General features: G+C 38.8%; 2 protein-coding genes across 2 annotated transcripts; both read left to right on the top strand.

Annotated features, from left to right (window-relative positions):
• Positions 1-908: 908 nt before the first annotated feature.
• LOC117427928 (pro-cathepsin H-like) lies at positions 909-5615 on the top strand. The gene is made up of 12 exons (XM_034901668.2): positions 909-1317; positions 1463-1494; positions 2128-2233; positions 2353-2423; positions 2607-2711; positions 2855-2941; positions 3034-3089; positions 3501-3582; positions 3777-3845; positions 4493-4599; positions 4999-5124; positions 5337-5615. Exons 1-12 carry the CDS (start codon positions 1161-1163, stop codon positions 5410-5412), a joined length of 1074 nt encoding a protein of 357 aa, XP_034757559.2. The 5' UTR covers positions 909-1160; the 3' UTR covers positions 5413-5615.
• Positions 5616-7134: 1519 nt separating this feature from the next.
• On the top strand, positions 7135-19029 carry LOC117429717 (recQ-like DNA helicase BLM). The gene is made up of 22 exons (XM_034901582.2): positions 7135-7341; positions 7801-7899; positions 8650-9455; positions 9554-9713; positions 9873-9967; positions 10219-10351; positions 10614-11353; positions 11697-11876; positions 12166-12284; positions 12424-12537; positions 12693-12791; positions 13462-13610; positions 13809-13915; positions 14211-14371; positions 14682-14877; positions 15168-15358; positions 15668-15812; positions 16653-16852; positions 16959-17154; positions 17396-17518; positions 17674-17887; positions 18228-19029. The coding sequence occupies exons 2-22, from the start codon at positions 7802-7804 to the stop codon at positions 18421-18423; spliced, it is 4422 nt and encodes a 1473-aa protein (XP_034757473.2). The 5' UTR covers positions 7135-7341; position 7801; the 3' UTR covers positions 18424-19029.
• Positions 19030-20446: the final 1417 nt, after the last annotated feature.

The raw sequence follows: 20446 nt of genomic DNA, 5'->3' as shown, positions 1-20446 counted from the left end.
TGAGATTGTTACGTTTACGCTGTGGCTAATCAAGCTTGTAGTAAAACCTGGAATGGGTGCAACTGCTATGCAAATGGAGTCTTATTCCCATACCTGTACAGTATTCCTTTTTATGTCTAAGGGGTGGATTTGATCAATCTGTACCCCGCCGGGATAATCCACAGCAGGATTGTTTGACAGTATTTTACAGCACTGGGAAATCGCCCTGGATTGCATCACCCATCTGCAGTTATCCCAGAATTGCCCTTAAAAGATAAGTGCTGGATGCAGTCAAGGTGGACCACATGGTATTGCAAACATTCTCTAAAAAACATGAGCCTAGAAAGAAACATATGCACAATTGTATCTCATTTGAATACTACCCCTAAGCTTGTGTACCTTATGCAACCATAACTTTACATCATGCAAACAAATGTTTCAGTTATGTTTTTGCAAAAGACTCTGAGGTCTATTGTAAAGATGGCCACTCTTTAATTATATATTATATATGAATCCAGCTGGAGGGATTCACAATGAGTTGTTGTTTCTCTTTTTAAACTTCCTCTTTCTATCTGACACATTTTTTAATGTGTGTTAAGTTTTAAGACAAATAGATAACCGAAACAAGTCACCATCTGACCACCAGGCGTGACATCTGACTGTTCTTGTATCTGTCTGCTGATGTTATTAAAGCAGATTTGATGAAGCATGCATAATTCACTGCTACTGTTGTTCCACCCAAATGAGTTCAATAAAATACTCATTCCAATTTGAACTTTGCTTCACAACATACTGCTTATGTTCTGCTTGACGTGCACCTTGACCAGCAATAGTTAATGTATAACAAGAACATATATGCCAGAACACTTTGGGAAAAACAACACTCAAGACATGGTCGAGTCCCGTAGCTGACTGCAAACACACAATGTACTGTATCTGAAGGCAAGAAACTGACAGGACACCCCATAACAAGCAATGACCACATAGTAAGGTTTACTATGAGTATGTATATGAGCAAATACAACAGCTTAGCTACACAACAAAACAGTAACTGATCCTCACACAGTGGTCGCAGTAACAAATCAGGTTTGATGAAACCGAAACCGAAACCAAAAAAAAAGAGACTTGAATGAGGAACTACAGTCATGTTCATATGAGATTCTGATCTCAAGGATCATGTGATGAGTCACTTACATAGATTTGATGAAGCATGCATACTGTGCTCAGCAGCTGCACCGGACAGACACGAACTGAACATGGGACTGTGGAGCGTAACCCTGCTAACTCTCGTGGTGGTGTTGCACAGTACTTACTGCGCGCCAGCAGTCTCTGTTGAAGGTGAGTTTCTCAGTCTGTCAAGAACGACAGCATATTCTATAACATATATATAATCATTATATATGTATCGCATAAAAATAATGCCACGTACTTGCTTTTATTACTGTAAAGTTAAGTTTGTTTTTTTGTTTTTGTTTTCTTACAGAGGAATACCTGTTCAAGTTATGGAAGTCACAGGTAAATTGTGCCTTTGTACTGAATCTGTTGTAGACGTTTTATAACAGGCTTATATATATATATATATATATATATATATATATATATATATATATATATATATATATATATATATATATATATATATATATATATAAAGAGCACGTTAAGTTTCAATGTTGAGCATTTTGTACTTAATAAGCGAAGAATAATGAGCAGTGTAAACCGGCATTGCATCGTTCCTTGTTTGGTGGTGTTGCCTGGGGACTTTCCCGTTTGTTTATCGACTCGCTGCTAACGTAGCCAGCTTGTGAACAGTTCCAACTTTGTACTTGATTCTAAAATGTTTCCTCGCGTGGAAAATAAATATACAGAATTTGTGAAACAATGAAATATCCCCTTCCGTCACCGCGTGTAATTGTGTCATGTTAAGTTTCCTATCTATGAATCTATTTTATAATGCATACGGTACGTTTTTGTCAAGGTTTTGGCACGGCAACTTCTCGCACTCGTGACTGAAGGGGGTAGATATAAAGGAGGTATCGCATATGATACAACAGTGATTTTTACTGTGGCTCAGAAGAACAGAACAAACGCTATCATTTCCGTCTCATGCTTCTGTTTTTTCTATTGTTCGTTCCCACTCAATTTCAGTACAATAAGCAGTACGGGCCGGAGGAGTATTACCATCGCCTGCAGATCTTCGTGGAGAACAAAAGAAAGATTGATCATCACAATGCAGGGAATCATAAATTCACAAGTATTGTTAAATTATTATTATTATTATTATTATTATTATTATTATTATTATTATTATTATTATTATTATTATTACTGATACAGTGTATTGATGTATCTCATTTTGAATGTTTGTTTCAGTGGGTCTCAATCAGTTCTCTGACTTAACCTTCCTGGAGTTTAAAAAGCAGTACCTCTTGACGGAGCCGCAGGTAATTACAAAATTAATTACAAAATACAGTGCAAACTTCTCCGTGCTTTACCCTGCTCCCCTGTGCTCTATCCAGCTCCTCTGGTAACTATACAGGGGGGTGTTCCTTGTTCTCCAATGTCTTGTAAGGGTAACCGGGAGTAAAACTGCTACTGAAGCTAATGAACTGTATTGTTTTGTTCAGAACTGTTCTGCTACTAAAGGGAACCATGTCAGCAGCAATGGACCCTACCCAGACTCTGTGGACTGGAGAGAGAAAGGCAACTTCGTGACTCCAGTAAAGAACCAGGTAAACAACTTAGACTGGATAGATACAAGAGAGAGAGGCGGGCGGGCAGGGAGGCAGGCAGGGGGACAGGCAGGCGGGCAGGCAGGCAGGCAGGCACAGGCAGGCAGGCAGATCCCTAGTAGTAATTGCTGTTCCTATTCCAGGGCCCATGCGGAAGCTGTTGGACGTTTTCAACCACGGGATGCTTGGAGTCTGTCGTCGCCATTGCATCGGGGAAGCTTCCACTGCTGGTGAGGCGTTTCATTTCTCCTGTGTCTAATAGTCAGAGACCGGTGCCTCCCTCACTGCCGTCTAACACTGTGTCTGCTCTGTTTATTTCCAGTCGGAACAGCAGCTGGTCGACTGTGCGCAGGACTTTAACAATCACGGCTGCAAAGGGTGAGGCAAGATAACACTGCTGCAGAAATACTTCTTGTATTCATCTGCGTTTTCAGCAGCGTCTGTTACAATTCCTTGCATGGCGGTTGGTTTTTAAGAAGTTGTTTCCTACACTGTAGACTAGCTTCTTTGCCTTCTGCTGACACATTATCGGCTGATCTACTGTATTAAAGGATATATCTTGGGAACCGGTTTCCATGCATTGCCATTTGTTACGATACGTTATTGCCCACACTGTGGGTGTACAGCATGGTAACCTACTTTTCATGATACTTACACCCATCATGCATTGTTTACATATGATGTATTGTTTCATGGCACAGCTATATCACATAAGTGCATTATTTCCATTGCATTGTATTGGTTTCAACTGATATTAAAGTAAATATAACCATCTTACCACCTTTACAGCGGACTTCCAAGTCAAGCCTTTGAATACATCCAATACAACAAGGGACTCATGACTGAGGACGGCTATCCCTATACTGGACAGGTAAAAGTTATACAGTGCTATCTGTTACAAGGAGTCAGTGACAGTGTGTGGCTGTGGTTGGGTTTAACCTAAACTGTAATATATACAATATAGGTACTTTATGTACTGTAAAGCAGTTGAATTGTAGGCATAAAGGAGCAGCAGTCAGCACTGTATACAGTTTAATCCCTGGTGTGTTTCTGTTCGCTCTACAGGATGGCACATGCAAGTTCAAGCCTGAGTTGGCCGCCGCTTTTGTGAAAGAAGTTGTCAACATAACCAAAGTGAGTACTGAGTAGATTTACTATGTGCCACTGCTGTAGAAATTGCAATAATGCTCCCTTCACCTCTGACTAAAACTGATAACATTGTCCTTGTAACATCTTGCTTACCAGCTTACATGTATAAGACAGCAAAGGAAATAACACTGTTTGCACACATGTGTACCAAAAGTGACAAAGCTGCCATAGCTCTGTACGTTTTCTGTTCAGTGGTTCTTGTTTCCATAAGCTGTAAATAAACAGCGAGAATCCAGCACTGTAAATGTGGGTTCCAGTTCCCTAGTAGAACGCCAGGTGCTTTAGGAGGTCAAACAGAAGTGCCTTGGTATTTCCCAATAGCTCAGCTGCAGTAGTCTGGATGTCTGGGTGTTACACTTCTCTAAGTCATGTCTAAGAATGTGCTCCTGCACTTGCAGTATGATGAAATGAGCATGGTGGATGCAGTGGTTCTTGTTTCCATAAGCTGTAAATAAACAGCGAGAATCCAGCACTGTAAATGTGGGTTCCAGTTCCCTAGTAGAACGCCAGGTGCTTTAGGAGGTCAAACAGAAGTGCCTTGGTATTTCCCAATAGCTCAGCTGCAGTAGTCTGGATGTCTGGGTGTTACACTTCTCTAAGTCATGTCTAAGAATGTGCTCCTGCACTTGCAGTATGATGAAATGAGCATGGTGGATGCAGTGGCCAGATTCAACCCTGTCAGCATGGCATACGAAGTGACCTCTGACTTCATGCATTACCAAGACGGTGTTTACACAAGGTAGGGGAGCATCTCTTTAGAGCTGTACAGGGGCAGAGCTCTTTAATGTGGGGAAGGCAATGATGCTGGACTGCACACTATATAAAGTACTTCTGTTTCAAGCCATACTGTTCCTGTTAACTGTACTCCTGTTATCTTGCATAGCTGTATGTGTAATAAAGAACAGTAATTGATAAACTGTAAAACTTGCTATTTTAATAATTAGCTACAATATGTATATCCCATTGTAGTGGTTTATGTGCACATTCACAGGGGGTGATGGGGAATCTACTGTATCTATAAAACTGGCACTTCAAGCATATTTTAAAAAAATTATAAACTGTTAAAAAAGAGGCTCCCAAAGGGTTTACTAATAAATTAGGCTGTACCTGCTCCTGCTAAGTCTGCTCTCTCCCCTAGCACTGTCTGTCACAACACTACAGACACAGTAAACCATGCAGTCCTGGCTGTTGGATATGGAGAAGAAAGCGGCACCCCGTACTGGATTGTGAAAAACTCCTGGGGGCCGTACTGGGGAATGAAAGGGTATGTTACTACGTTTCTTGTATTAGCAGCAATTTAGCACACAGCGTGCAACGCGTATGTCTACATTACTGTGTATGTACTGCATATCAGTGTTGCATTCTTCACTGTACAGAGGTGGACTTTCAGAGCAGAGCTGTGTAACAAAGACACCTGGGCTTGTTAAATAATGAATAATGATGTGATTCTGTACATGCTCTTCTTTTGACCTGCAGGTACTTCTATATTGAGAGGGGGAGGAATATGTGTGGCCTGGCTGCTTGCTCATCTTACCCTGTTCCTCTGCTGTAACACTCCAGGAAGGCCAGGCCCATTGTGAAAGCAAGTCCCATTTAATCAAGAAGGGAAAGCATGTGCATTTCACTGATACGCATGCGACATGCACTGCACTGCATGCCATATGCATCCGGGAATCATTTTACAATTGCAATTGGGACTTGTTTATGATTAGGAGAAATGTATTCTTTAAAATAAAATTCTAAATCGAGATAGAACTCTTCTGCCTGGAACTTTTGTGCTTTGTCTGTTTTAGTGCAGGTGATAAAAAGGACGGGACTGTTACCTAAATAGTCTAGTTTAACTCTCTGAGCTCCTCTCAGTGGCTCAGTGCCTTCTACTGTGTTAGTCTCATTGTCCAGTGATCCTAAAAAAAAATAAAAAAAACTGTAACACATGAGCTCAAGTTCCTCAAACTACCACAAGCAATATTTAACTTGAGCAATATATTTCAGGTTATTAGCACTTCAGTTTTGAGTTTGTTTTTTGTTTTTTCATTGATCAGAAAGGATTTAGAATGGCCTATGGAGTTGCTAAATGGGGGGGGGGGGGCAACACTGTTTATCTGGAGAAACAAAAATGTACCTTAAATTAAAAAGGCAAAACTGTATTTTAGGCATATATGAACAACTCACGGGACATACTGTTACACAAGTCTGACAATACGTGTTTAAATTGGAGTCCTGCAATACAATAAAAGCAATGTCTTCATCGTGGAGCCCACCCCTGCCTCCGTGTTCGTGCGTCCTGCTGTACCACAGGGCATTCCCCAACAAGAATAAAGAACAGAGAATTGCTAAAGTGCATAACCCACCCTGGCCTTTCCCCTTGGACTGTCGCCCCCAAATCAAAGCATGTCTGGAGCACCAGCCGTTCTACCCATCAGCACAATCACACTACACTCCTGCACCAATTAGTTTAGGAGGTATTGACTGACCAAGACAAGAATTAGTCAGAAGAACAAGAAGAGGAACAAGAAAGAGAAGTAGAAGGCTGACAAAAACTTCCCCTAAACCTGTCACCCAAAGCAGTTCCTGTTATTCGTGCTGTAGTACAGGGAACCCCCTCAGAGCAGCCAGTGATGACAATGATGTTACACTCTGAATCCCTCATCTTGCTGTGTCAATAGCTGCTATTCATGCTGTAGTACAGGGAGCCCCCTCAGAGCAGCCAGTGATGACAGTGATGTTACACTCTGAATCCCTCATCTTGCTGTGTCAATAGCTGCTATTCATGCTGTAGTACAGGGAGCCCCCTCAGAGCAGCCAGTGATGTTACAATCTGAAATCACTCTTACACACCTTACACTCTTACCTCTTGCTGTGTCAATAGGGCTTTGAGACAATGAGGTACAAAGAGAAGGAACAAACCCTGACCCACGAACACACTTTATTTTGTAAAACGTGTATTGATTCATATGCAATATAGTGCTCTCATGCCTAATTTTAAGCATGAAGGTTGCTTTGGCATACCATAGTAAAAACATAATAAAGTGTAGTGAAACACAGTACAAGCTGCAGACAAACATGATAAAGAACACATGAGTATGGTGAAAACCATGATGAACTGCATAAACCATGACCATGATAAACCGATCAGTCCCATGCACATTTACCATGGTCATTTTTATTAGTAGTCAGAAATACTGTATACATATGTGTTTATAAAAACAGCTGCTCTAGTTTGATGCCATGCTAAATAAAATGTTTCTGTGGCGCACACATGTCAACTCGTTTGATGCCCAGCAGGTGGCGCCGAGTAGCGGATTCTACTTTGTGACCCTGAACCGGAAGTACCCCGTGCCGAAGCGGCTCATGGGAAGAACACGAGGAGGAACGCGCAAATTACAAACATCTCACGGATTAGAGGTTTGAGTTACAGACCGTAAAATAAATACAGGCTTTTGCCAAGTAATAACAATGCGGTTAGAGTCAGGGGTTTAAGGTAAGTCATTCTATTCAACCCTGTTTAAATGTTCATATTTGCGTGCGAAGTTCGTATTGTTTTTACTGTAACATAACAATGCTTCTGTACCCGTGCGCTAGCCTCATTCAAAGCGTTGTTTATATTTGGTAGAATGAGAAAGAAAACAAACATCTTGTTGACATGTAACGTTGTAATGTAAAAAAAAACCAAAAAAACAACAACCAGTCACCATATCAGATCATATATATATAATTTCCAATTCCAGACTTAGTTTTAGACCGACAAAAATATCAGTAGTTTTGTTTTATTATTACTGTGATTCACAAACAGTCCAGATGTAAGCCAGCTGCAGGCTAACAGTACCGGGTCCCACCACAGTTACAGTACCTCCCTGTCACCCCTCTGTGCTGACTCATGTAGAAATGTATTAATATTGAACGTGTATTAACAGAATGTTGTTTCTTGTGCTTTATTCAGAATGCCAGTCCTTCCCCAGAATAACCTTCAGAAACAGCTGGAGCTGCATTCCACCAAAGCTGCCCAGAACAAACTGTCACTGCCAAAACCCAAACCAGGGTAAGAGAACGCAGTCATGTTGAACTGCTCTGTACTCTGTGTTCTGCGCTGCTGTTTCATATGGTTTGATTGGACAGGCATGTGTGCAAAGAGATTTACTGTATCTCATTTACATGGCTGTGGACCTTTTTAAACAATAAGTCGTCGCATTTGAAAAAAAGTTCAGTCACTGACACCGAAGCACGTTCAGTCTAAGTGCATTCAGATTTAACCATCCTAATACACATTTGGCAGAAAAGATTTGCGTACAGCCCCTAGAAGATGAACAGTGACCACATGAAATTCAGAAAAGGCTGTACAGTATTTTAACTAGACCACCGTAACAGATTGTTATAGGTGGTGAAAGGCAGAACAATGCTGATATTGGCAAGTATTGTATGTTTTGATTCACATTACAATGTGGAGTGCTCACTGCACAAAAATTGTTTTTTTTTTGTTTTAAAAAATGTCTTGAATATTCCAGACAGTTTGTCCATTTTCTGGTAGATGGGCTACATGCACACTCTGAGGCAATGGGTGACCTGCTGGTGGCTTGGTGAACATACTTTTATAGCTGCTGTGTACGATGCCACTGGCTTATATCAAAGTCCCTCTGCACAATTTTAATTGCAGTTAATTTAAGGTAACTTACTGAATAGATTTGTCTAAGTCGGTGAATTATTTTGGATTCCTGCGTCACATGTATTTGTTTTCTTTGCTAATTAATTTGTCAATTCAGCTTTGTAGTATTATTATTATTTTTTTTGACAGGTGCTTTACCTTTAAAAAGAAGACACCATCATGTAGTACTGCAGTGTCTGTTTCTTCCAAGGTAACGTCATCTGTTTTAGTGGACAAGGATGTTAATGTTTATCATGATTGCACAGTGACTGAACCTCTGACACCTCTAATCAAGCCTAAAGAACAGCAAGCAAAAATCAACAGCTTCTTTGAGTCAAGCTCCAAGCTGCACAAACTGAAGTTTACACCAGTCGTGACTAAACCAATAGTGAACAGTACCAAGCCAGAGTGGCAAGCTGCTAAAATTGTACCAGAGACAACTAAACCAGATGAGGGAAGCAAAACACTTGAGACGGCTAAAGAGCCTGACTTTGATCAGTCCTTTGGCATTGATATCAATGAATGGGATGACCTTGAAGACTTTGACACATCTTTTAAAGACAAAAGCATTACAGCAGGTAGCCGAAACCATTCCGGGAAGAACTCTAAAACTCAGAATGAATCCAGTACAAAAAATCCAAGTTTAAAAAAAAAAGGAACATTCAAAGATTCATCTTCTAAAAACCTGGACAGCAAGGGCAGTGATGAAACCCATGAGGAAGGGCAGCTTGGCAAGAGCAGGTTTGTATCCAGTTTAGAGGATTCGGACAGGTCTTTGACGTGCCTGAGTGTTTGTACTCCCCAGAAAGACACACATGAGGGGAGTGGGGATGAAGAGGAGGATAGTCCTCTGAAAGGTACTAGGAAGCGTCACTTTGCACAACCAATAGATATTCTGAGTGACAGCGAAGAAGAACACACAGAAAAGGACATACCTGTAAATGGAAAGTGGAAAGGTGCGTCGAATTACTGAAAACGTTTTTACTTCACAAAGTATTGCAGAACACTAGAATGGATTTTGTATTTGAGCCTTGTAAAATGATGTTGTTTTCAGGTGCTCTGAGTAAACAGAGCGACACAGATATTATAGATATCGATGATCCTGAAGAGAAGCAGAATGACAGACCTGACTTTGAGGAAGAGGACATTGATTTTATTCCACCCTCTCCAGAGAGTGAAACATTCCCTTCTCCTCCTTTTCTAAAGCCCTGCAGGTAAGTTTGAGTCAAATAATATTTATTGCATAGACGCAACCAGGCTTGGTGCTGTATTATTTAAAGTAGTAACAGATTTTAAAACTTATTTTGTATCTTATTAGGTACTAAAGGGTATGTTTTGTTTGTGACTTTAATCTAATGTGTATTGAATTTCAGTGATTCAGGAAAATGTGGTTCTAGTGATAAGACACCCTTTTCGTCAAATGGATCTATTCTCAAACAAGCTGATGTGGATTGCATCCAGAACAAAGGTAAAAATAAAAACTGTGATAACCCAAACTCATACCCATATATTTTAATCTGTTTCTTTGTTTGTTGTGCAAATTATTTACAGTGGAGCGCCATTGATTGCTGCTCATTAATACATTTTGTAATTAAAAGATTCTTGGACAGCTGTATTATGGTATTCCCAGGCATGTTATCTGGAACTCAAGGACACGTTCATTTGTTGATATGATTTTGATAATTGTATTTACAATCTTTGCGTATGTCTTGTTGGCAGCCAGTGGCTTGGGATCAGAAGATCAGCTGTTTAGCGTAATGGAGGAGATTTGCAGGTTGGTTGATTCAATCCCTTCTCATGAACTGAAAGCACTGTCCTGCGGAAGCCAGCTTCTCCAGCAGAGGGATCGCAGGTAAGGTTTTTATATTCCAGACAGCAATGTGGGGCTGATCAATCCTACATGTTGTATCTTGCAACTTAAGATGCGTTTTAATCCAACTAGTGATTAGAATCTAGAATCTATTTATGTTTAGGTCACTGATGGTGAATTTAAAACCCCTTTAAAGGAAACATTGGTTCTTTCTATTGTTTTCTCAGTTCCTAACATTTTTTTTGTTGTAAGAATTCAGACTTCTTTTTGATTTGCAAGTAATTGTGTTATTCTTGTTTAATAGGAAAAAGCTTGTTGCTCAGACTTCCGATGCACAGTTGAGGTGCACCGATACCAGTTTTGGTTCTGTCACCCAGCCCTTTTCCTGTCATTCAACTCAAATTAGTACTGCTGCTAAGAATGATCAGCCTTCTACTAAGACTTTTCAGTTCAGAAAATCATCTTCAATCCCTTGCGAGGACAGTTTTTTCAGTGACTTTGAGCTGAGTGCTATAAATGGTATTCAAACCCCTGACCAGACTCCAAACATCTCCTCAAGACCAAGTGCTTCATCCTATACCAGTCTTGGTGGACAACAAAAGGGCAGACTGTCTACAAACAGTGATTATAAAGAGTCACCTTCAGCTGTCTGTTATACCAAATCTCCCTCTCCAGCGGCGGAGGAGGAACACGATTGCTGGTATTCACCTAAACCAGAAAGCAGTAGTAACAGAGCTCCAGATCAAACAAATGGCAATATAACTGAACCGGGTGATATGGGTACTTTTCTCGATGATGACGATTTTTTCTTTGACATAGATGATTTTGATGAGGGAGATATGGGTGATTATCATGATAGTGTGTCAAACACTAGTACTGCAGCTAAAAAGCTGTCTGATTCAGTGTTTCAACCAGTCAAAGAAGGTGGACCTAGCAAATCACTGTGGGAAAAGAAGGCTCCAGTGGTTAATGGAACCAATCTTGGTTTAAACCTTTCTTCAATGTCCAAGCCAACACCAACTCAGAGCAGCAGAAGTTCTTCAGGCAAGTTGGTTCAGACTTGTCCTAGTTGTTATAGTTATCCATGGAAATAAACAGAAGCAGTATTTCCATAGGATTGCAGACTACAAACTAGCATGAGAAGTAAGCGTGGAAATCAGCCTACAATTTGGTATTAGGTGCACACCGGTACTGCATTCTGCAATTTTAATAGACGATAAACAACACAGAGCTGTGTAATTAATTGTTTATTAAACAATATATATATATATATATATATATATATATATATATATATATATATATATTGTAGTCTATAGACTGTATAGTATAACTTCAGTAAAACAGGAACTATAGTTTCTTATGGTTTTCTATTATGTTCTTCTAGACCAAGCTATTAGTAAAAATCCAGCCCATGTTCGATTCCAGGGATTCAACTTCCCGCACTCCAAGGAAATGATGAAGATTTTCCACAAACGATTCGGTCTTCATCAGTTCCGAACCAATCAGCTGGAATCCATTAATGCTGCATTGCTGGGTGAAGATACTTTCATCTTGATGCCCACTGGTATGTTAGGAGTTCCTTTAACTGGAAATCATTTCCATTGTGTGTTAATACAGAACTTACCAACTACCGGCACCCTGTGTTCTTCTGTGTTCTGTAACTTCAGTTTACTGAATAGAAATACCTAGAATTGTATAGTCCAGGGTAATAGCAATCTATGTTCTGTAATATGGCATCACACCAGGAAAGGTTACTGATATCAAAAGATTCTTATATAAACCAATACCGCAATCTATTTATGATTTAGGTTATTTAATAGATGTTTGTTTTTTTTTTATGTATTTTTTTTTAGGTGGTGGTAAAAGTCTTTGCTACCAACTTCCAGCCTGTGTTTCACCAGGAGTTACTGTTGTAATCTCTCCTCTTCGGTCCCTAATAGTAGACCAGGTTCAGAAATTGACAACATTGGACGTAAGTGATTTGAAGATTTGTTGTTGGCTCGGTATTGTTACACTCTATTCGACAGCACCACAATTACTTATAAATTGCTTTCTCATGAGTATTTGGAAGGTCATCTGTTTAAGATGCATTTCGTCTTTTCTTTCTGCAGATCCCTGCTACAAATTTGACTGGGAATCAGAGTGAGGCTGAATCTGGCCGTGTTTTTATGCAGCTAGCAAAGAAAGACCCCATTATTAAGCTCTTGTATGCTACCCCTGAGAAGGTATGTAAAGTATATGTACATATTTGTTAAAGCACAGTTACAGGTTGCCCTACTTCCAATAGGCACAATCTTATTACTACTATGGAGCTATGTCCTATATTTTGGGTAGAGATACATATTGTTTTAATTCTTACATGTTGTTTTTCTTTATTTAGGTGTCTGCAAGCAACAGGCTGATCAGTACACTTCAAAATCTGTATGAAAGAAAGCTACTGGCACGATTTGTCATTGATGAAGCCCATTGTGTCAGCCAGGTCATTTTGCCTTGTTTTATTTGAGGCATAGGTCCTAGAAAAATCTAAATGCGATACACCTCCAACCCCGTTTCCCGAGCTTTTTCTGTTACCAAAAATAAAATAATAAAAAATAAATAAAAATACTACAAAGCTAGAAGATCATAAGACATTTTATGACGGGAATAAGCTATTCAGCTCACCAGAGCTCACAATATTCCTATAAACTAAGTTGTGTGTCTAGCAGCTAGAATTATGACAAGGTATTCGCTCACTTATTCCACGCATTCATATTAAATAATGGTAGATAAGTGTTGGTAGTTTTCTGGGATTTCAAACAAAAAATACAATTCTCTCTCTATATATATTTAACTTTAAAACTAAATAAACCAGCCTGCTGTGTAATTTTAACTTTTCTTACATTTCAAAAAAATACGTACCAACAGAGGTGTATTTTTTTTCCTGTAACAGCTTCTTTAAGCCATTCAATCTTGCAAGTCGTTCTTTTGAACATTGAGGTGCTGATAAATGAGGTTCTACTGTGTATATAGCAAGTGTTGAAAAAATCAGTATTGCTAAAGGTTATAGCATATGTATCATAACTCAATTTTGATGGTGTGATGTTGGCTGCATTATCTTTATTTAATCAAACTTTTTTATTTTTTTATTTCCTATTTATTTATTTCTTAAGTGGGGTCATGATTTCCGGCCAGACTTTAAGAGATTACATGAGTTGCGCGAGAAGTTTCCTAACGTTCCAATAATGGCCCTGACAGCTACAGCCAACCCCCGCGTCCAAAAGGATATTCTTAATCAACTGAAGATGTCGAAGCCACAGGTGTAAGTGTTCATCCGGATTGTTTACTCTTTGCAATTTTATTATTATTATTATTATTATTATTATTATTATTATTATTTGCTTGTAAGTGCAATCACTTTAACCCCTTTGAACACGAACATCTTCAGCTGAAGTAATAATGAACTGCAGGTTTTGCTGAATAAATGTAAAGATTAACAGACTTGGTACTGTCTTTTAAGGTTTACTATGAGCTTTAATAGGCATAACCTGAAGTACGAAGTTCTTCCAAAAAGACCAAAGAAGGTGGCTGAGGAATGCATTGACTGGATCAGAAAGCATCACCCACGTACGTAGCTCCTACAGTATCTTGCATAGAGGTGTTACTATAGACTTTGTTTGATAAGAACCATTTAGCTATGTTTTAATTCTAGTGATGGCATGACCAGAGGTGTTATCTAATTGTCATTTTAATGTTGATATTGTTATTGATTCCATGAGTACAAAACAATAAAGCATGACTACGGTCTACAATTACTACGTTAGCATTCTGTCAAAATGCATGAATACAAAAAGCATTACCTTTTGCATGCGCCTCTCAATAATAGCTTATCTGTTTCGTTTTGTGTTTTGCTTTTCTGCAGGCAACTCTGGTATTATATATTGCTTGTCTCGAAAGGATTGTGATACCCTGGCTGACAATTTACAGAAAGCAGGTATTGCTGCCTTAGCTTATCATGCTGGCCTGAAGGACAGTGAGAGAGATTTTGTACAACATAAATGGATCAATCAGGATGGCTGCCAGGTAAGGAGAGCCGTTTGTCTTGACATTTGTGATTCTGTCCTTTGTTGTTCACTTTTCTTTGTGTGTGCGGAGTTACATATTTGTATCGCACTAGAAATAGCTTCTGAAAAGGTAATATTGCTGTCATTGTGTATGTCTCCATGTATCTTGAACACTACTGTAGTTGTACTAGGAGTGTGAGTCCTGAATAGACCAAACATCAGCATAGTATCTCTTAATACATCGTGTCCTCCCTTCATTAAAACTCTTAACACACATTCAAGCCGTACTATCTTCACCGTAACTTTAACACAGTCTTTGTATTTGTCAGGTAATGTGTGCCACTATTGCATTTGGGATGGGGATTGATAAACCTGATGTGCGGTATGTGATCCACGCTAGCCTGCCAAAGTCTATAGAAGGATATTATCAGGAATCTGGACGAGCCGGAAGAGATGGTGAAATATCCCATTGCCTGCTCTTTTACTCTTACCAGGACGTTATTAGAATCAGACGACTTATAGAAAGTAAGTGCTTAAAACATGCGTGCAATTATAACCTTCCCTTTACAACATTAGATTGTTACTGCATTGAGTTCATTATGGCTTTTTCCAACCAGCTTTTACATTGCATTCTGTTTTATACAAATTGCATTTGAGTTCAAATTTAATTTTCCATGTTTTATTACACGGCTTGAACTTATTCCAAATGTCTCCTTGGAGCCTTATCATCTTAATACAACTGTCTTGTATCATATTGTGACTTGTGCATGAGAGCCATAGTTTCATTTAACCAGAATGATAAACTGTTTTTGTAGTGGAGAAAGATGGAAACAAACACACAAAGCAGACCCACTATAACAACTTGAACAGTATGGTGCATTTTTGTGAGACTGTGGTGGACTGTCGCAGAATTCAGTTGCTGGCTTATTTTGGAGAAACTACCTTCAACCCCAATTTCTGTAAGGAGCACCCGGAGGTCGTTTGTGACAACTGCTCTAGAACAAAAGTACGGTAATTGCTTTATAATACTTTGGTTTTGTGTCTTGAACGAGAGTTTAATATATATAAATATAAAATTATAAACTAAATCAGCTGGGGAAATTAGCTCTTTCAGCTCTAGTAATATAGGAAAGATAAGTACATTCAAAATAGTAGATAAAATAATCTAAGGAAGACTGCATGTTCTTATGAGGATTGAATGGGAGATGAGATTTATGGGATATATTTTTAGCCTAATTCTTTCAGAACTGACATTGAGACCATTAACTTAAATAGCTCCAGCATTTTTTTCAGCCTTCTTTGTTTACGTTATCAGCAATACAAGTCAAGGAATGTGACAGAAGATGTGAAGAGCATAGTCAGATTTGTTCAAGAAAAATGTGAAAAAGTTGGAGCAAGACAGAACAGAGGAGCACAGGGCAACAGACTCACGCTCAACATGTTGGTTGACATATTCTTAGGTAAGTTGTTGTTTTTAATTATTTATTTTTTTTAATGTATTTTTGTATAACGTAAGTAGATTAATACCGGATTCTGCGACTCATGGGAGTAGAAGAAACTGCCTAGAAGTAGTTGCTCTGTGCATTAATGATTCAGACTATCGCGTGCATCATCAATGATGAAGGTTTGGGTGTTGAAGACGTGGGGTTTGGTGGTTTCAGATCAGACTCTGCAGTCTGATTGATTATGTTTGCCTGTTACGCTACCGTCCATATTTTGGATAGACACTGCAAGCGCTTGTAACTCAGGCATTGTTATGTATTGAACATTTTAATGCTATAGTGGTACTTTGGATGTTGCGTTAATATATTATTTTTCACACTGAACACTCCAATTTCTTGCTTACAGAGATTATGTAAAGCCATTTGTTTTATTAGACAGAACATTTCATGTGTTTATATATATTTTTTTAAATGTAGCGTTTTTTCATGATGTGCTTTTGCACTGCTCATTGCAGCTTGAAAGTTGTAATGTTTGTTTTGTGAAAATATTTTAAATGACACAACAGACCTAATGTTAATAATGCCTGTAATTTCACCCCTACCTGAGTCAATGCCCACCCCCCACACTTTTAACTGGGCATTGACTCTGCAGAATCTGGTGTAATAAACATTTGTGTTGTGCAGTTAATTAGTTTGCACAAAGACTTGCCAATGTATATGTTTGTGTGTGTTTTATTTTCTTTTGTGGTTGGTATAGAACATGGCAGCGTAATGCAAGTTATTTAAAACTATTTTAATGCAGGGATCATACATATGCTAATATGTACACAGGATAATCTTCTGCTTTGAATTTTGCAGGTAGTAAAACTGCCAGAATCCAGACTGGTTTGTTTGGTAAAGGAGCAGCATATTCCAGACACAATGCTGAAAGGCTCTTTCGGAAGCTGGTTCTGGACCGGATACTGGAGGAAGATCTGTACATCACAGCTAATGGCCAGGCTGTTGCTTACACTTCTGCAGGGGAAAAAGCTATGTCTGTTCTTAATGGCTACATCCAGGTATATAAACAGCAAATTTGTCAGATACAGTTTTGTCTACATATTCTTCAGTGCAATTAAGTCAACAAATGTGTGTGCTTCTATTTTATTTTTATATCCTTCGTAGGTAGAGTTCCATGACACAGAAAATGCCTCCACTTTAAGGAAGCAAAAGGCAACAGTGGCCAAAAATGTCTCAAAGCGGGAGGAGATGGTCCAGAAATGTGTTCAGGAACTCAATGATCTATGCAAGAAGCTGGGCAAGGTCTTTGGAGTACATTACTACAACATATTTTCTACAGCCTCTATCAAGAAGATTGCTGGTAAAGCACTGGAGTTGTATCCATTAAAAGTGACTAGAGTTTGGGAATGTTGTCCCCTTATTATTTTGACTTTTGATTTTGTCTACAAGAAATTATGCCATCTGTGCTTCAAATTCGGAAACAAGATTTCAGAACACATTGCACGAGCTCAATATTATACATTTAAGAATGTTCTCTTCATGGTAACCTCTTGTGCAGGCCTTTTATTCAGTAACTAACAAGGGTTGCAATGTTGTTACAGAGACATTGTCAGCTGACCCACAAGCTCTTCTTGAGATTGATGGTGTAACTGAAGACAAGCTGGATAAGTATGGGGCAGAACTCATCGACGTCCTACAGAAGTACTCTGAATGGCAACTGCCTGGTAATTAATTGTCATGGATGATTACATTGCATGTTTGTTTTTTTAACTGTAGTCTTAGCACCCTTGTGTTACAGCAATTGCATGTTAATGTTACAGCAATGCTGTAATGATAAAAAAGAAAGGCTAAAACAAACTGTCCCTTTGTAATGTTGTAGCGGAGGACCAATTGGAGAAACCTGGTGTTTCTGATGGCTGGATTAATACCGCAAGGGATGAAGATAGAGCTGGGGGTGATGACGAAGATGGAGGATGTTCCACTTATTTCGGCAATAAAAATGCGAGGGGAGGAAAACGAAAGAAAGCGCCCTATTTCAGGAATTCCAAAAAGAGAAAAGGTGGCAATGGTGGGCAGCAGCCGGCTGCAAAAGGGTATGTTTTTTTTTTTTTTAATGCATTTATTTGTTTTTGGGTTTATACACAACAGTTGGTGTATCTTGAGCCACAACACAGTGATGCAACATTTTTGATTTACATAATGTCACATTTGGAATTTTAGCATTACCATTTCAATTGTATACATGGTGTGAATGAGAAAGAAACTTGGGAACTTACCTAACAGCAACAAATGCAATGATACAAGCATGATCTGTATGGCGTGTCCTTTCTGACTTATTCTGATAACATATTTTAATGATTAGCTGACCTTCACTTCTGTAAAGACACTTTTTTCTTTTAACATTTTTTTTTTTTTTTGTTCCTCATATTTTAGAGGCTACAAGAGTAACTATTCAAAGGCTTCAACTACCAGTTCCAGAGGTGGATATAACGCCAGACCTCAAAGTACAGCAGGTTACAACTTCAGTGCAGCAGCGGTGGCGGCAAGCAAGAGACCTGGCTTCATGGCAATGCCAATGCCAAGACCCAACCAGCGGGGCTTTCTCAAGCCTTCCTTTGCAATGGCGTAGTCCGTGGAATCCCTACTATACCATAGTCAAGGTTCTTGTAAGCAACATTAGTGTTGCTGAATATTATATTATGAAAACTTATAAAAAAGAGGAAAGGCTAGCTCATAAAATATTAGGATCACCAGTATGACATTCCACATGCTTGTAAAGGGCATGGGTGTGGAGTTTCAGATTCCTGTGTTGTTTAACACGCTCCCTCACTATACCCATAGGGAATGGAGGTTCCGCAACACAGGTGGCTTTATAGTCCTATATCTACTGTGCAGCAACATGGAAAACCAGTGTGTTGTGTTTTATTAGCTTTGTTAAAAGTATGTTCTTTCTATTTCAAGGCTTGAAATGCATGTTTTGTTCTGTATTGGGCTTTCAGCTTCTCCTTTTTAAGTTTCCATCTGCAGTAATAACTGAAATGTAGCACTCGTGACTTTGTTTTGCAGCTGGATCGGATATCTTTGTTAAAAATCTGCAGTTTCATTCCTGGCCGGTTTGCTTTATTTGTCGTCATCCCCCATGTCTTTTTTTTTTTTTTATTTAGCATTTTGTTGTTGCTCTTTTTGATGTTTTTACTTATGTAATATGTACATAATAAATTTATTTTAAAAAGCAGTATTCAAGATAAAGTTTTTAAAGGATTTTCTCACATTCTAAATTTTGTCCTATTAATATTGAATTTCCAACATCAGCAGGTAGGATATTATTTTGAGTGGAACCTCTTTTCCTGCCTGCAGTCCTCTGTTTGACCCCCTTGTTGAAATGTGCCAGCAATCAGGCCAATGCTAAATTGGGTAAACTGACACAACATATAGTTGATGCTGTATCTGTCAAAGACTTCTACCCTATCCACACAGTGCTCTATCAAAACTTCTTAAGACCACATGATCAGGCATTATTTAAGTAGTGTGAATAACAAACTTGTCTTGTGAGACTAATTCTCGGTTGGATGACTTCTGTAATAACTCATCAGTTCAGATGTAGACTGGTTGCTGGTGCCTTGCAGTAAATCTTACAGGTAGTTACAATAAACAGGACTGGGTGCTGCAGTAGTGTGGATTTTTCCAATGGTTTTGAAAGATGCTTTTCATTACATTAGGTACTGTGTTTTAATGTGACAATCTTGGCATTTTGAACTCTGCCTCCAGACAGATGAAAGAACCACACAGGGGTTGACTATGTATTGGTCTGAGAAGTCGGCTTACCCTCTGCAGTGTAAAACAGCTGCTGTGTACAATGTTTGAAGTACAGAAGAGCTCATTTAAAAATAAAACACACACAGTAACCACACACTTTCTAGTCATTTTAAATTCCAGTATGGGTTATATGGGCAGCAGGGGCAGAGCCAGGGGCCTGGGTCCACCTATTTTGCTCATGACGAAATCATCACCATCTTCAAAAGCAAACCCTGCCGTCTACTTCTGTGAAGCAGTCATCCGATTGAAATCAACTACTGTAAGTACCGACATGTCATTTTATCAACTTGAATTCAGTTGAACTAATGCAGCTGGGATGTATGTTATCCTCAACTCATGCCTCTATTCCTGTTTTTTTTTTTTGTCCCCACAAAACTGACAGTTTTTTTAAGCTCACTATAAGGGAAGTAACATGCATTTTAATAGTCACTGTTTGAGAGCTTTTTTTTTACTTTAAGCTTACTCTGGGAAGTCAAATAAATTTGAGAGCTTTTGTTAGTCATTTGCTTTGTGTGGTAATGAATCGTGGCTAGCTAACGTTATGATATTTGTGGTGAAGCCTAAGAGCTAGTGTTAAATTGGAATTTCAGACTGTCAAGATATTTTGGTGGAGTGTGTGTTCTTGGAGAATATGGTGCTAATTCTGATAGCTTCGTTTTTTTCCTATTAATATTGTTTGGCAGAAGCTGTCATTGTTATATTCTATTATTAATAACAGGTAAAAAAAATTCCATACAAGTATATGACTTATAACTTAACACCATTTACTACTACATCTGCTTTTTACATGAGCCATACACAGTGACAGTATAATTCTAGAGTGCCCTCAGTAGGTA

The sequence above is a fragment of the Acipenser ruthenus genome, chromosome 21 (genome assembly GCF_902713425.1).
Source record: "Acipenser ruthenus chromosome 21, fAciRut3.2 maternal haplotype, whole genome shotgun sequence".
Taxonomy (NCBI): Eukaryota; Metazoa; Chordata; class Actinopteri; order Acipenseriformes; family Acipenseridae; genus Acipenser; species Acipenser ruthenus.
This window is presented reverse-complemented; position numbering and strand designations above follow the sequence as displayed.

Excerpts from the sequence above, each read along its gene's own strand:
- LOC117427928 (XM_034901668.2), top strand. The coding sequence starts at position 1,161 with ATGAGTCACTTACATAGATTTGATGAAGCATGCATACTGTGCTCAGCA. Across the intron at positions 1,495-2,127 it reads TCAAGTTATGGAAGTCACAG|TACAATAAGCAGTACGGGCC; the intron begins GTAAATTGTGCC and ends ACTCAATTTCAG. Across the intron at positions 3,583-3,776 it reads GCTATCCCTATACTGGACAG|GATGGCACATGCAAGTTCAA; the intron begins GTAAAAGTTATA and ends TTCGCTCTACAG.
- LOC117429717 (XM_034901582.2), top strand. The coding sequence starts at position 7,802 with ATGCCAGTCCTTCCCCAGAATAACCTTCAGAAACAGCTGGAGCTGCAT. Across the intron at positions 7,900-8,649 it reads CTGCCAAAACCCAAACCAGG|GTGCTTTACCTTTAAAAAGA; the intron begins GTAAGAGAACGC and ends TTTTTTTGACAG. Across the intron at positions 11,877-12,165 it reads TTTCATCTTGATGCCCACTG|GTGGTGGTAAAAGTCTTTGC; the intron begins GTATGTTAGGAG and ends ATTTTTTTTTAG.